General features: G+C 38.1%; 1 protein-coding gene across 1 annotated transcript in view; it reads left to right on the forward strand.

Annotated features, from left to right (window-relative positions):
- The window catches only part of LOC150046523 (uncharacterized), a 275398-nt gene that overhangs the window by 94467 nt on the left and 163016 nt on the right, over positions 1-17915 (forward strand). The window contains exon 2 of the mRNA XM_090318686.1: positions 3238-3317. Within this exon, the coding sequence (XP_090174812.1) occupies positions 3238-3317 (80 nt within the window). The remainder of the gene's footprint in view (positions 1-3237; positions 3318-17915) is intronic.

The following is a 17915-nucleotide window of genomic DNA, read 5'->3' on the forward strand; positions in this document are numbered from 1 at the left end:
TAGGTCATAGATACATATTAATCTATATAATAAAACATTGTCTATAGAGTCATAAGTTTTTATGTCTATGTAGTTGTGTTTGTATTTTAGTACAATGCCCATAGGGTTGGGTATGCAACTTTTGAGTCCTCGCTCTTGTACTGTTTGGATCTAATAGCCACATATTAAGGATACCATGCGCTGTTTGTTCCTTTGGTCTTGACTTGTCCCACTCAACATAATTCACTCTAGATTCATCCACTTCCCTGCAAATGCCATTATTTTATCTTGTCTGTTGGCTGTGTAGAATTCCATTTTGTGTGTGCGTGTGTGTGTGTGTGTGTGTGTGTGTGTGTGTGTGTGTGTGTGTGTACAATATACATTTTCTGTATCCATTCATCTGCAGTAGGGCATCTGGATGGTTTCCATCTCCTGGCTGTTGTGAATAGTGCAGAGATAAACATAGCTGAGCAGGTATCCTTATCATATCTTGGGTTATGGTGTTCAAGATAGATGCCCAGGAGAGGTATGGCGGGATGGTAGGGAAGGTCAATTTTCAGTTCTTTAAGAAATCTCCACACCGCTTTCTAGAGTGGCTGAACTAGTTTACAATCCCACCAGCAGTGCAGTAGGGTTCCTTTTTCTGTACAACCCCGCCAGCATTTGTCATTGTCTGAGTTTAAAATCTTGGCCATTCTTGTTGGGGTAAGGTGGTATCTTAGGGTTGTTTTTATTTGCATTCCTTTTATGATTATGGATGATGAGTATTTTCTCATATGCTTTTCTGCCATTTTAATCTCTTCTTTTGATAAGTCTCTCTTTAGTTCCCTTGCCCATTTAGTGAATGGTTTGTTGGGTTTGGGGGGGATTAGTTTCTTGAGTTCCCTTTAGATACTGGATATTAAGAATTTGTCTGATGTATTATTGGTAAATATCTTTTCCCAGTTGGTTGGCTGTCTCTCTACTTTTGTGGCTGTGCTTTTATCTGTGCAGAAACTTTTTATTTATTTTTAGGTAGTCCCATTTATTGAGTCTCTTTCCAATCTGTTGTGACCGTGGGATTCTGTTCAGGAATCTTTTGCCTGTGCCTTTGAGTTCCAGTGTCTCTCCTACTCTATCATGTAGCAGTTTCAAGGTTTCCAGTCTGACATTGAGGTCTTTGATCCACTTTGAGTTACTGTTTGTGCATGGTGAAAGGCTCAGGTCAATTTTTAGTTTTCTGCATGTGGCTGCCCAGTTTTGCCAGCACCAGTAATTGAATAGGCTGTGTTTGTTCCACTGTATATCTTTGACTCCTTTGTCAAATACGAGTTGACTATCTAGGTGGCCTGTCAGTGGCTAAATGGCCATGTGATAGATTGGTGACTTCAACTTCTTTAAGAGCAACTTTCTCCCAATTATTCCCTATTCAATCTTCCCAGGAGACAGATCTTCCTCAGAGATGTGGTTGAACTTATGATAGCATCATCATAGTAGTAAGGAATTACACAGTGAATATTTATGAATCATGTGACCTAGAGCACCTCCTACTTTTGTGTATGGCACAATCACCTGGAACTTGTTTACTCAGTGGAGAGCTTCCAGTTCAGTAAGCCTAAAGCCTGAGATGGAGCCAGATCAGGTCAATTTTTTAACAAGTCCCAGGTGCTGCCAACCTATGCTGAATAAGGAGGGGGAAGGGGGGGATACAATTTGAAAACAGCTGATCTAACTCATCACCTCAGTTTACCAAAGGGAAAAGTGAGGCCAAAAGAATTCTCAGAGTTTTAAACAGAGTATTACCTACCATCCTTTGGGAGCAGAAAAATAGCCTGAGTAGGCAATCAGGGCAAAGGCCCATGTTCTCACCATGGCCTTGAGCAGTTCCATATACAGGCCTCTAGAAGTCACATCAGTATAGCCCATTGTCCCCAGTAAGAGTTACACGTGAACAAAGATTGATTGGGTCCCAGAGTAAACACCCAGTCAGAGGGGCTAAGGGAAGCATGGTGAGCTCTGCATGAGACTCAATAGAGCCTCTGATTGTTTGAGACTGATGTGGCTTATAGGTTTGTCCAGTGATCTTGAGAGTTACGTAGCTCTTTTCTAGAAACATCTAATTAACACAACATACCCCAGGTAGTTCCTTTCCTTAGGATCGCTCCCATTTAGCAAGAGCTCTGCTTAGCTTATCTTTTTCTTCATTAAATACTGTTTGAGTCCTCTGTGTCTGCGGGCTCATTCTTTTAAGGCCATATAGACAAAATGCAATGTAGTTTCAGTTTTTCGGTATCATGCTTGGGAGCTCTTCTAGGATATGCAGAGGAAGACACTTTTTCTTTGGAAGCTCTTACTTTCCATCGTTACAAGGTACAACTGGCTATCAAACACCAAACACCTGTTGGTCACCTGGCTGGTGCTTATAAAGGCTGCCAGTTGACTTTCTAAGCTTTAACTGAGCTCCGCTTCAGTTTTGTCTTCTGGGCTAAAGAACTTTCAAGAAATGAGGTAATCTGCTGCTGCTGGCCGGAGCAACTCTCTGGACTCCTGAGATCACAAGTTCCTAAAGTTTGCTTCCCCCCCCCCCCCCAGCCTACTGCTAAGGCTCAAACTTCTTTCTTTCTCTTGAGAGAAAAACCAAAGACCAGCTTCTGTGGGCCTGAGATAAAGCACGTGGACACTAGGTCTTTGTGACTACCTCTTCAAGCCTTGCTCTTTTCCTAAAGTTGTTGGTAAATTTTCATCACCACCATTATTATGTGGTGACAAAACTCTCGCTAAATTACTTTCATTGGGGAATATTAGAAAATATTTTGATACCAGAGTTGCTTAAATTAGAAAAAGGTTTTGAAATACATGCTTCTCCGTCAAAAACTGTTAACTACAGGGTTATAGCAGAACAGTTTTGCTATCTTTTTTTTTGTATTATCTGGGAGCTTGTTATGTCCTGATTGAATGTAACCTCCAAGAGTCATGTAAAACTTAAGAAAAAAAATCGTGTAAAGCCACCCTTTTAAAAACGCAAGTGGCAACCAAGTTTATAAGAGGTTTTAAAGGCATATTTGGGTAATAAAGAGCATTTGTATGTTGAGAGAACCCAAACATCTTATGAAAGGTTTATAGCAAGGTATGAGAGGCAGATGATAAAAATGCAATATTGTTTTCATGGTTTTATAAAGGGCACTCTTAAAAGTTACCTTTTTTTTGCTATCACAATTTGTCTGTTTTATGACTCAGATTTTATATTTGACTTAGATACTTTTCCTGTTCTTATCTTAGATCCCTCTAGCAAGTGACTTGGATGAAATATGGCTGTATATCTTCACCCATGTGACTCTAGCAAAGCTGTTCTGTAGAAGGTAAGAACCATCCTCTCCACTTCTGTCTGGGTTGAGGATAGACTTGTTTGCACAGCTCTCTTAGTACCCATTAGAATTGACTTTGTTTTTTGTTAAAAAGAAAGCCCTAATGTGTCTCTCAGATGCAGACTTTCAGGCTTTAGTTTTTTTTTTTTTTTTTTTTGCCAGTCCTGGGCTCACTGTCCTTGGACTTTCTCAAGGCTAGAGCTCTACCACTTGAGCTACAGCACAACTTCTAGCTTTTTTCTATGTACGTGTTACTGAGGAATCGAACCTGGGTCTTCATGTATGCTAGGCAAGCACTCCATCACTAGGCCAAACTTCTAGCCCCCAGGCTTTACTTTTTTCTGTCAGCCTCTCTTTCTGTTCCTGGTATGCCAATCTTCTGGCCAGGACTGTGTTTCCCCCTTGCAACCTCCATCTTGATATTTTCCTGTTGGTATTGGCTTACTGCCTGTTTCCCCTCTCCCCACCAAAAGGTGTCCCTTTGTGTTATCATGCACAGGTCTCCCTGTAGCAGAGATGCCCTCCCTTCCTTACATGAGCTTCCTTCATTTGGCTAAAAATGTTTCTTTCACAAGGTCAATAGAATTGCAAGACAAATGGTATTACTTACTGGGTCAGCGAATTGCCTCTAAGACCTCAGGTGAAGGCTGTTGTGGGTGGAGCAGTGGCAGGTAACACTGGTAGAAAGTGGCTATAGTCTGGATAAGATCTCCCAGAAAGGTGTCTCTTCTTCCTGTAGATGGGGATCATTTCTTTCTACATTTTTTTTTTTTTGGTGGTCATGGGGCTTGAACTCTGGGTTTGGGCGCTGTTCCTCAGCTCTTCAGCTCAAGGCTACTACCCTACCCCTGGGCCTGGTTGTTGTCCTTGAACTCTTTAGCCCAAGGCGACGGCCCTACTCCTGGGCCTGGGCACTGTTCCTGTGCTCTTCAGATCAAGACTATCGCCCTACCCCTTGAGCCACAGTGCCACTTATGGTTTTCTAGTTGTTAATTGGACATTAGAAAGTTGAGGCTTTGGTGCCTGGGCTGGCTTTGACCTGCAATCCTAGGATTTCAGCCTCCTGATTAGCTAGGATTACAAGCATGAGCCATTGCGCCCACCTCTGTCTACTATTTATGCCTGGTTGAGATGCATTCTCCAGAATTGGCAACACTTGGACCCATAATCAAAGGCCCATATGTGCTTCTCCATGGTCTTCATATGAGTGCAAAGATCAAGATTCCAAATGGAATCACTTGTGCTTGCCCTTTCAAAAGTAAACAAAGCAAAGAGGTTGAAAAAAGCAGGCTATCGGTATGGCTACCTCATGCCCATTCCTGTCTACCTTTTGGACAGGATGTACTCTTGCCTTCCTTTTAGCCCTTGTTTCTATCGCTCTAAAATCCCCAATATAGACTTACTATAATACTGTAGAGAGACCTTCTGAGAAGTAAACCTGATTGTCTTCCCATTTCAGTAGGAAGCTACCAGAGTGTTCCTCACCTCCTTTTCCCTAACAGCAGTAAGAGTTATCAAAGGGGAATGAAAGCAGATAAAGAGCCTGGCTAGGCAATCAGGGCAAAGACCACGCTCATAGAAGTTCTGCCTCCCTCACCGTGGCCTGAACTCTCTTGTATACAGACTCCTGGACATCATACACTATGGCCTTGAGCAGCTGGACATGTAGACTGCTGCACATCATGTCATGATCCATTCATTGCCCCTGCCAGACTAGCACACAAATAGTGGAGTGACTGGGCCCTCCAGAGTTGTGCTCCTGAACATATACCCAGTCAGAGGGGATAAAGGATAATGAATGGAGCCTCTGATTGGGTTTCGGAACTCATGGCCTTTAGGCTGTCCCGTGATCTTGAGAGTCAGGTGGCTCTTTACTAGAGATACCTAATTGACACCTGTACAGTGCACCCCAGCCAGTGCCCTCACTTGGGAAGTCTCCTGTGTAGCAGGAGCTCTGCTTCTCTTTTTCTTCAATACACCTTTGTCATTTTACTTCTCCCTCTGTGGCTGTGGACTTTTTTGAGACCACAGAAACGAAGGACCTGATTCAGGTATTGCCTTCACTGCTCAACTTGTGCAAAGTCCAGCCTCAGTTACTATATAAGGGCAGGTCTGACTGGTTAGATCTTAATTGTCTGTGAACTGAGATTCTTTAGTACCAACCAATAGTCTTGCATGTTGGATACAAGTCTGCTTAAAGGCAGGAGCATAAGCCAGCCAACTTTGAGGCTTTTAAGCTATGAAAATGTTACATCAATGAAATAGGCTTTTTCCTACAAATTAAATATTAATTTACTATGTCCCTAATTTTACAACCTGTAGGTGGCAGTGCCTTCCTTCTCTACACACAGTTACAAACTCAGGCTTATTTCCTAAGTAGCCCAGAGCTTTTACCTCATAGCCTGCTCCATTAGCCTATCTGCCCCTGTCCAGGAGGGTCACTCCAAGGACAATCGCCAGATGACAGGATTTAGAATTCAGTGGACGGGGTTGTTCCCAAATAATTTTTTTTTTTGCTTTTTAAAAATTTAACTAGTAGTTACTAGTTTTTAACTAGTTGGCTAGTTTTAATCCTTTGCCCAGGTCTAGTAAGACTTACTATTATACGAAAAGCCAGAAACCAGAGACAGAACTATATAACTGTCAAAACTGGGGATTTACTGCATTCTTCATTGAAGAGGTTTCTAGCTTCCAAAGCCCCCTTTTATCTATGAAAGTCAGGGGTGAGCAAGGAGAGAAAAGTATGGTTCTAGGAACCACATGGCAGAAATGCCAAGGGAGGGATAGACAAGTACGTGATTGTTCATTAGCTACTGTCAGTGATTAAACATGAAGCCACATTTGCATAGGACCCAGGACTTGCAGATGACCTCTTGGTCTGTGATTTCCATTTCATCAGCAGCATTGACGTGGACATAAAGCATTCCATTTACCATCTGAGAGTGAAATCATGTAGGAGCATGTGATCTATATTTGCAGATTCCAGTTTGACTCTTCTTCCTAAAGACTCTGCTCTGGTTTCTTTCCCTAACTTTTTTTTTCTTGGGAAGCCACCAAGCTGTCTTAAGTTGCTGCTAGCCAAGGAGAGAAACTCTGATCTAATAATCTTTGACCTCCCTCTGAGGATGTCCTGATGCTGTTTTTCTGTTCTGGTGTAAGTCATGCAAAGATCAGTTCAGCCCATCTCAGTTCAGCTTTGTTGGTTATTTTGATTATTCCAACAGACTATTGCAATCAAATGTTATTGACTCCAAGATCTGAACAAAAGTATTTGTTTTCTCTGGCTTTGTGTTCAAGGTCACAGGATTTCTTTTCATCTTATCTAACCTACCTCACCTCATGTCCTTCACTTATTCTTTCTCTATTCTTATTCTGAACTCCACATCATTTTCCAAAACTGATTTCATGCTTAAGCTTGTGTGCTGTGTTCTCTCTGAGAAATTTCTATTCATGTTTGAAGATTAAATATCATATGGGGGTGGTTGTCTAGATTTTCTTAAACAGCGACTGGCTCTTCCTCTGACCCAAGATTCTACACATTGTAACATAGATTATATGTTCACTAGTGGCTTCGGACTCTCAAGCTTCTGTGATAAGTTGATGCCAGGATGACAGCATGTATTTTATTCTTCTTTATATCCTTGGGGCCTACCATAAAGATAGTAAATGTGTGTGGATCTTTAATCAATAAATCTTACTCAAGATTCTTCTTGCTTTTGTTTACTTAGGAAGGCCTCTCTTTTCTCACTTTCAGCCTTCCTTTCTCTAGATAATTTCCTTTTGTTACTCAGTGAATGACGTCAGTTCTACAAGTGATGGGCTGTATCAAGAAAATGGAACAAAAAGCTTGAATAATTGTGGCTATTCTTTTTGTCTTTAAAGAATTAACATTGATTTTTACATCATATTTCAAATGATGTGTTTAATAAACAAGTATTCAAGAAGGGAATATCTATATACCATCACTAGCACTTAGATTTTAGAACATAATTAAAATTAGGCTGAGGGTTTGTATGTCATACAACGTATTAATCTGTATAATAATCTGTAATAAAACATGTCTATAGAGTCAAAAATTTTTGTCTATGTAGTTGCATCTATATTTCCAATACCATGTCCATCGCATTGGGTACGCAAATATGTATTCTTTTATTACTACAACTACGACCATTATCGTTAAAGCATCAGTTTGTCCCAGTCTTTGTAGGTGAAGTAAGTCCCCTTTGAGAATGTATTCATTGATGTTCCTTGTACCCTTTGTCCATTATGAATAAATTGACTTTTCCTCAAGCATAGGAATTCAAGTCAATTAAAAATATTTGTTTTTTCCCTTTGTACTGTTGTATGGCATATTTTCCTCAAGATTACACAGCATGGCAATTTTCATTATATCACATGCTTTTTTTTTCATACTTTGGGATAGAGAGGGCATTGGCCCCAAGTCTGTGGTTGATAGTAACACTATAAATATTTTTCGAGGAAAATGAATTGTACATTTCAGTAACTGACCTAAAACTGAAGTTTTTTTGGACATGCTTTTATGCTTTAGTGTGATAAGTTAGGGTCTACATACATGTAGTATCAACTTGTAAGAGTGATCAATTCTTCCATTCATGTTACATGTACACCTGAGGCAGTGTCCACAGGTGCTGGAAAATTTCTGAGAGCATGCATCTTTGCTAATTCTCAGCGACAGGTCTTTGTGAGAAGGAGCGCGGTAGGCAGGGTTAAATGGGAGAAGATCATTAAAGAAGGTCTGCTCCATGACAAGGATGTCAGGAAGCTGTCATAATGTGAACAAGTCTTGGTCTTCCAACTTAGGCAATCAGTGTCATTGACCAAAAGAGACTCATAGATGCTCTTATACTACAGGTGGAAAATAGACGATGGAGAAAGGAGGAAGAGAGGAGGGCAGGGTGTGAGGGGAAGAGAAGGAGGAGTGGGAAGAGAGGGCCCATTGCTCTTATATTTCATATATAGGTATAGACACTGATCTTTGATACTGTGAGTGGGCGACTGCGAAGTCAAGATACTTATTTCCCCTAAAAGTTCCAAGAAAGAGCACAGTAAGAACAGTGAATACTGTGGGGCCATCTTCGTGTTCTGGTCAGGTAGAAAGATGGGCATTTGGGAGGCCGGGAGTTTTGCCGAGTGGTAAGTGCCTAGCATGCATGAAGACCCAGGTTCGATTTCTTGGTACCATATATATAGCAAAAAGCCAGAAGTGGTGCTGTGCCTTAAGTGGTAGAGTCTACTAGCCTTGAGAAAGTCCAAGGACAGTGCTCAGGCCCTGAGTTCCCTCCCCATGACTGGAAAAAAAAAAGGAAGATGGGCATTTGTACTAGAGAAAGAGTAGATCCTAACAGTAGCTCAGAAGCCACCCGTGACCCTTTGCATAACTCTTCCTGTGAGAAGCATTTGAGGTAGGAATTAAAATATTGGATAGAACTAGCCTTGTAAGAAAGCATGTGGGCTGCTTTTATCTACAGCTGTGGTAGCCAGGTGTTCTGCTTGATAGTATGCTACAAGAAATTGCCATAAAGGCTGTACCATAAAGGTATGCAGGAAGTGCTGTCCTGATAGCACTCATATTAGAAGTTATTTTCTTTTCATCCCAAAGCTGAGATAATTTACAACACCTTCCAAGCATAGCCATGCAAAAAGAAGGCATTTATAGCAATATTTTATACAGACATTTTCATGTTGGAATGAAATAAACTTGGAGACTTTCAGCTTTTTGAGATCTATAAAGTAGAAAATAGTTCCCAAACACCTAGAGTTAGAAAAACACCTAGATCCAGAGAAACACATTAAAAAGCAAAAGAATCCCATATTTCTGGTAGGATAATCCATAAACATTGCTCCCTGCGCTGATCAGTAGTATATATTGTATATAATGTAATGTGATATAATATAGATGTTACAAAAATGCATCCATATTTATGTTTAAAATATACACAATCTGTATATCATGCATATGCACTTTAGGAATTAATGAGAACTTGGCTGGTGGATTCATTGGTCTTCATTTTAAGAATTAAAACACCTGATGTCTTCATGTACTCATGCCGGTTTATCCTCTTCTTCATCCACTATCTGGAAATGTTCATTCTCTCTTTGTTTTTTAACATCTTAATTTAATATTACATGTAATTGCTTTATGCTTTGGGAATTTTCTTTCCATGTGTTTCTGGTATTCCATAACAATAAGAAAAATTCAAGTTATTTATCTAGACTTTTATCCAAGTATATTTATGCAAATGCTGATAATGAATATTTATGTCTTGTACCTTTGAACACAGTTACAAATGTGTTATAAGAACAAAATAGTTACCTAGCAGGAAATTTGTACCTTTAGTTTGAGTAGGGAAGGATTTAAAGTTCTTAAGTGGTTATACCAATTTATACTCTTGTGAGACATACATAGGATGTCTGATTGCTTGCATCATCTTCTACCTTAGCCATTGTCAGACTTCTACATTTTTGCCAATCAAATAAGAGAGATTGAGTTGATATTTTAATTTGTAGCCTCCTCTTTGATGAAAGTCAACCCATGTTTATACATTTACTGGCCATAAATACTAATTTTATAAAATCCCTATTTTATGTCTGATTGTTGTGTGCTTGTTTATTTTAGATATTTAAATATTCTGTATTTGAATTATTTTTCAATTACATGTATAGCAAATACCTTCTGTTAATAGAGTTAAATTTTAAGTTAAATTTTAATTATTTCTAAAAGTTATTTTACCATTATCAGATGCATATACAGAGATAGAAATGATAGTATAGAAAAAGCAAATTTCTGTTGTAACATAGCTCTTTTATATCCTACTCTCTGGCAGTGACAGTATTCACTTTAGTTGCTTACAATGGATCTGAACAGCTAGTGCCTTGTCCTCATCATTTACATGTTAAATAAAGGGAACACTTGATTGGTTGTCTTTGCGTGTTCATAAAGAGGAGAAAATTGAGGCCAGCCATCACCACTCTTATTTTTCTGTTGTGACAGTTACATCTCAGCTATCAACTATTTCCTTTTATTTTTCTTTCAGGCTTGCTTTCTTTCTTTCTCTCTCTCTCTCTCTCTCTCTCTCTCTCTCTCTCTCTCTCTCTCTCTCTCTCTCTCTCTCTCTCTTTTTCTCTGTCTCTCTCTTTCTCTTTTTCATTTATTTATTTATTTATTTATTTATGCATGCCAGTTCTGGGCTTGAGCTCAGGGCCTGAGCACTGTCCTGGACTTTTTCAAGGCTAGAGCTCTACTATTTGAGCCTCAGCACCACTTCTGGCTTTTTTCTATGTAGGTGGTCCAGAGGAATCGAAACCGGGTCTTTGTGCATGCTAGGCAAGCACTCTACCACTAGGCCAAACTCCCGGCCTCTTTCAGGCATTCTTACATGACCCAGAAGACTGAGAAAGTCAAAGATAAAGATGGATAGATAATGGAGCCAGGAGGTTGACCTAGTGGTCAAACTTTCGTGCTTGCTGTTTGAAATGGTGTCTCTTTATATTGTCTCAGATAATCACCTCTACCTTTTCAATATAAATAAAGATTTATCATCTACTGTTGAAATAAAGATACTTTGATTTTCTGCCCTGTTCAGATTGTTCTTAAAAGAAAAAAAAAAGATCAATGGTTTAGACAATGGCATTGACACCGCTCTGATCAAAGATAATTGTGAAGCTGGGAGGGATAGGGAGATTACTAGCTGAAACTATCAATGCAGGATCAAATAAACACTAACATATAACCTTTCAATCAGGTTAAAAAAAAAGAGATACCTGTGCTAATTGCAGAGAAAAACTTGTACTTCAGTAGCTAAGTGCATTGTTGAGAGCATCAGGTCTGAATTAACCCACTTGTATTTTATGGACATCTTTCTCTTCAGGGCTATCCCAAAGTTAGGTAAAATTACATATATCCCATTGCAGTGTAAAACAATTCTTGTCAAGAAACTTGCACATATACTATTTCCTATGAAAGCTCATTTTACTTTGATTAGTCAGGTTTGTATAAATTTGCAAATTTATTACAGTAGTGTTAATCTATAAATGTCTGTTCTTTAGATGGTTTCACGTGGGAAGTAATATCTACTTGATTACTTCATTGTATCATGAGTTAAATAAAATCTTTGATGCATATTCATGTCTTTTATATATGAGTTTTATTTCAAAAGTCATCTTTTAACAAGAGAATTATTCAAATAATATATCTGAAAAAAGCTTTGGATGCTTGGTTACAAGAGGTTTACTGTGAGTCACTGTGTGATAAGGTGTTACTGTGGCTATTTTGAGATGAAGTGCTTCACTTAGAATCATTGGAAAAACCACTACTCAAACTTTTTTCATTTTTAACCCAATATTGTTTTGATGATTGTTGCTATACCAAGTTTTAAAGCATGATTTATAATAAGCTATTATAATTATCTTTTTAAAAAAGAATACTTTTAATACTCTTGGTTCTTTAGTTTTCTAGATGATTTACACCATGGGTTTGTTAGTATATGTATGGGACTCATTTGGGGTCTTAGTTTTGCATAAAATATATAAACATTTTTCTTAGAAATTATTTTCTTTTCTGTTTTACTTGGTTTTTCCAGTAAGGAGCCTAGCACACATATATGCACACATAGATACTCAATTATTCCTCTCATCTTTTATTCCTCCCATTAGAAGTTTTACATTTTATTAGAATAATTAAATCATTTATATATTGAATTAAATAGATATTCATTTCATGGTTTTAATTATAGTAGAATCTTTTTATTGTGTCTCTAGCTATTTATCATGGGTATAAAAGAATACAGCTATTGGCACACTTTTTTCTATAAAACTTACCAACTTTGGGGGAAATTTTATTTTTTTAATCAAATAAATACCACAAGAATTTCTAGTTCTATGTATTTTTTATTTGCTTTGTTTAAATACATATAAATGGACTAGGTATTCTTGTTTTGAAAATAGCATCAGTTTATTCTGGAGAAAACTAAATAGAACAATTTAAAATTTCTTTTTTCCTTCGTAAAAGATGGCTTGTGTGAAGTATGTTGTTTGTTTTGTAGACAGTCATTTTGGAGCAAGAGAATTACAAATACTAACATAGATTATAAATCTTTCTAATAAATACTTGACCAAAGGTAATTTAATATATATTGTAGGTTCAATAAGGATTAGTAGATATAGTTTAAGGCTCTGGATATGAGGAAATTCCAAATGCTCTCTTCATTATTCTATTGGGTCTGAGCAGCATGGAAAGTTTGAAAAAGGATCTGAGGTTTTGAAAATACTATTCAAAAGTGAGTTACTATATTCTTTTTTCTGAATGTGAGCATGTTTTCTATTTCTAAATTTTTTTTCTTTTGGTGTTACCATCTGACATTAATGATCACTCAACTTCCTCTGTATTTAGTGTTTGATCTGAAGAAATTAGGAACTATTGAACTTGTATTTATTTGTAGAATTGGCTACTGTTTGGCTTGTCTTTCTGGATGGTTGAGTAAGATAAAATGATAAGAATTTCTTTGTGAAAGTAGTTGGTTTTTGAGGACCACTTTAATTAAATTTAGCCAATGCATTTTAATGGTTGCAATGGTTTCATGCGATTACAAATGCAAAATAAGATCTCTGCCTTAAAAATTGACATCAAATATTGCTATGCATACAAATGTCCCAGGGTCTTGTTAAATTAGGTACTAACTTGGATAATCTAGGATGAAGCCTGAGGTACTGCATTTCGAGGTGATGTCAGCATTTCAGGTGACACTGTCCAAACTCTTGATAGGTCAGTACATCATACATACTAGAGACACAGGCCAACAAATCACATACACTAGAAGTGCAGATTAAGAAAATTTGAATTTTGAATGTATCCATCAGTATGGACAATAAGATCAATGTAGGCTAGTGCATGAGAGGAACATTCATGGTCACAAAAGAAATGGACAGGATATAATAAGTTGGGATACTTGAGTTTTAGAATCTAGTAGAAGACAAAAGGTATACTTGTCTCTTGCTGGAGAAAGAGTGGTCATCTTTTGTAGGATCTAATCATCAGGATGCTTCACTTGCATCTTAAACAGTATATAAGGATGTATAATGAAGGGTGAATAATGCCGTTACTATTTGGAATAAATGTACATACAAAAAATAGTGTTGATGGTTCATGTATCCCTGAACTTTCTTACACATGACCTTCTTACATATACTTTTTATTGCCAACCAGAATATTTTTGTGCTTCTCTGTAGACACACCACATGCTTTGTTTGTAATAATACTAAAGGCAGTATTTATCCTTCATTAAGCACCAATTAGGCTCCCAAGACAGTAAAAACAATTTCTTCCTACATGATGATCAGCTTGCTCTGAAATGAATGCATCACTGGCTTCTTATTCCCAAGAGTGATCTGAAGAGAGATGGGTAAATTTATCTTTACAACTCACTGACTTTGTTGGAACCCCTGTTTTTTTGGGATCCAATATCTATGTGCAGATTCTCATACCCATCCTGCTACAAAAATGTCCATTAATTTCTGTTCCTTCAAGTTGGTGCTATTGTAATAAACCTATCTTACACATAGAACTGTACTTCAGCTAGAGCTTTTATTCCCTGCTTCCTGAGCATACTTCCTGTTCTAATTGTTTGCTTTTTCTCATACATTGCTCTCTTTCTTTTTTTGCAGCCAGGTACTGTTGGGGTAAACTCCACAGTGTCACTGAAGGTGTATGAGTGCTTTTCTGAATCATGTGGTCATGGTCTAGACTTGACTCCCTGTAGAGGCTCTGCTTTAGGGTATCACAACTCACTATCTCACTCTCCTCTGAGATGTTTGAACATAGAAACAAAAGTAAAAACCAAAAAACGTGTCTGCCTTCAGGAAACTTATTTAGAGTATTATTGAAACAATCTGCGAGATGCTGAGAAATCCCTTCCCATTTCTATTACTTGATTCAAGAAATGAAATAAATAAAATTCACTAATCAGAGCCTCAAATTAAATGTCAGGATCTTTGGAGAGTTAAGATAATTTGTCTCACTTCAATTTTGTATTTTAAAGTCGTGCCCCTTAGGGACAGAAACAAAACAAAGCAAAACAAAAAACCCATAAACTATGGCCCCCCCAAACAAAACCAAACCAACTATTTTGCTATTTTGACATTTGGAAGGGAATTAAAAAATGAAATTCTCCTTTAGTAATTTCAAGAATCCAAATGAATTCAGAAAGGTTGTCATGTTTGAATGTTAAAACTAAAAAAAATTCCTTAAGGTATAAGGAAAATACAAGTAAATACTTCATTCTAATCTAAAAATATTCTCTGTAGCAGAATAAAAATTTAGATTTCACTTTATTTAGCATCTCAAGGCAGATTAGAAACACCATTAAATGGTATATGCCATTGAAGGAGTTCGTATTAACTATTATAAATATATAAAGATCTCCAAATCAATGGGAAAAATTGCAAGACCCTTGGGAAGTCTGCTAAAACTGAATAGCTAATTTATGTATGAATGCTCACTTTTACTAGTAATTAAAGAAATAAAGTTAGAAGACACTTTTCACCTATGATACTAATATTAAAATACAGTTGAATTGAACTGTGGTGCTAGATAAATTTGGTGCTAGATAAATTTGACTTTTTTTTTTTTTGCCAGTCCTGGGCTTGAGCTCTGGGCCTGAGCACTGTCGTTGGACTTTCTCAGGGCTAGAGCTCTACCACTTGAGCCACAGTACCACTTCTGCCTTTTTTTCTCTGTGTTACTGAGGAATCGAACCTGGGTCTTCGTGCATGCTAGGCAAGCACTCCACCACTAGGCCAAACTCCCATCCCAAATCTGACATTCTTTTATTCTGGATAGATATCTAGTAACTTGGTACTTCCCAGAAACATTTATTTAGACTTAAGAATCAAGCACTCAAGTCTGTAATTCTAGCTACTCAGGAAGGTGAGAACTGGAGGGTTTTAAATTTAAGCCTGTCCAGACAGGAAAATCCATGATGCTCCATCTCCAAAATATTCAGAAAATCTCTGGTCTCATGGCATGACTTAAATGAGCTCAGATGCGGCCCAGAGTTCATGCTAGAGTCCAAGTACTGGGGAATGTAGAGTGGAGTTGGAAGAATTATCAAGGCCAGCTATTCAAGCCTATAATCCTAGCTTACTTGTGAGTTGGAGAACAGGGGCTCATGGTTCAAGGCCAGTTTCAGTTCATGAGGCTTTTATCTCAACCAGTGCTGGATATGATGGGATACACCTGTCATCTCTAGCAATGGGGGGAATCCTAAGTAGGAGGATGATAGCCCAGGTCAGACAGAAAATAAAGCGAGACACTATCATGAACATAACAAATGCAAACAAGGACTGGAGGTATGTCTCGAGTAGTAGAGTACTTGCCTAACAAGTAAAAATCCTGGAGTTCAGTTCCTAGTACCACAAACCACAAGACACAAAATGTAAGTCAAAATCCAAGAACTTAAAATAATTGTATGAATTCAAATTGATGATTTGGTCATGTGATATCAGTTCTATGAGCAATGCAGACTGAAGCTTTACACATGAGTCTAGTCATAACATCATTTATAACTCCTCCACTCCAAGTCAGAGCACCCAGACATGGGAAGATCTTAACTTGCCTGGCACGCACAAAGCTCTGGGTTCAGTTCCTTGGCACCACATACACAGTCAAGGCCAGAAGTGGTACTGTGGCTCAAGTGGTAGAGCACTAGCCTTGAGAAAGCCCAAGGACAGTGCTCAGGCCCTGAGTTCAAGGCCTAGGACTGGCAAAAAAATAAAAATGTAACTATGTAAGATGAGAAAATATTCCTAATGTAACTTTGGGTTAAAAATAGGAGAAAATTATATAAAGCATAAATCAACACCTGTGTATTAGTTATCTGTTGCTAAGACAGATCAGCACAGACTTAATGGCTTATACAGCACAATTTATTTTAAGTTTCAACAAGGGTCTCGGGTCTCAACAGGCTAAAGTCAAAAAGTATGTGCAGAACTCTGTTTCCCTTCTGGAAGCGTCTGGGGATGAAGGCATTTCCTTGCTTATTCTTATGGCAGAATTGAATTCTCTGGGGTTGTAGGATTGAGATTTAGTGCATCTGCTTTCATTGGATGAAACATCCAGCATTAAGAGGCTACTCAGTTTCTCTGGCCTATAGTCTCTTCCTTTATCCTCAAAGTTAAGCATATGTGAGTTAAATTCTCAATGAGTTAATTTCTCAAACACTTCAACATCTTTTCCTTTTCCTATTTTATCTAAGATTTGTATGTTAAAACCAAGTCCCATTTGGAAAACTCAAAATGAAAATGAAATAGCTGTGCAAGTTTTTTCTTCCTTCCTTCCTTTTTTTTTCTTTCTGCTATGTACAGTGACATCTTCACAGATGATAAGGATGTGGACATTTTTAGAAGACCATTCTCTCTATCACACTTGCAAAAATATGCAGTACACATACTTGTATGTATCTAGCAGAAGGGCTAACAGAACATAAGAATATTAGTATGGTTATTTCAGAATTATAAACTTAAGAGAATTTAAAAAAATATGTGATAGAGGAAAATTTGAATGCAGTGACTTGGGGGTAGGTTCATAACATGATATGTGAAAGTTAAGCTGAATTAGCCCACAACTTTCCTTCGTTTAGGAGACTTCTAATGTAGTGGAGAATCTGAGCAAATTCTAAAACCTGATAACTTTGAGAGGTTCTTTTTACGTTTCAGCGGTACTTAGAAGTATTATTATTCCTTTACTTTTTTTCTCCTAATCCTGGGATTTGAACTCAAAGCCTGGACACTGTCCTTGAGTTTTTTCATCAAGGCTACCACTCTGCCACTTGAGCCATAGCACCACTCTACTCCCAGCTTTTTTTTTTTTTTCCCTGTGTATGTGGTACTGAGGAATTGAACCCAGGGCTTCCTGCGTGCTAGGTGAGTACTATACTACTAGTCTACTACTAGGCCCATGCTTCCAGCCCCACGGCATCCCTTCTCTCTCTGTCTCTCTATATAGATATAGGTATCAATATATATCTATATTTACATCTATTTATAAAATTGTAATTAATAGAAGGGTGACATTATATTCACCAGTTAAAAGGTGCATTACTTAACTATTATTGCTACCCCTTCTCACGTTTTTGTCCCCATGTCCCTCCTCCACCCCTCCCCTCATCTTGTTTCCCCCCCCTTCCCTATCCTATTTCAGATAAACATATATACAGTATATCAGATAACAAGATAAGATACTGTGACAATATGAGATAACCAAGGGATAATAGAAAAGATGAGAAATGACATAGGACACATTCCATTTCTTTTATCTCACCTGATTGTGGTTTGTCTTGCAGCCTACACATTCCTGCGCGCAAAGGTGTGTCTCCCATTTTTCAGAAAGAACTCTAAGGCAGAGAGGCCTCAGTCAATTTCCTTGCAGCACGTGTGGCTTCGAGCTATGCTTCTCAGTGCCAAACACCTCTGTGATCATCACTGCGTGGCAGTGGACCGTGTCTTGAGAGTGGCGATTTGGCTGCCTTCCTCTGTAGCATTCTTCCCCATTCTAGTCAGGTGCTCACACCTGTATCGTTT

Source organism: Megascapheus bottae, chromosome 25, assembly GCF_031878675.1.
Source record: "Megascapheus bottae isolate mThoBot1 chromosome 25, mThoBot2.hap1, whole genome shotgun sequence".
Lineage (NCBI taxonomy): Eukaryota > Metazoa > Chordata > Mammalia > Rodentia > Geomyidae > Megascapheus > Megascapheus bottae.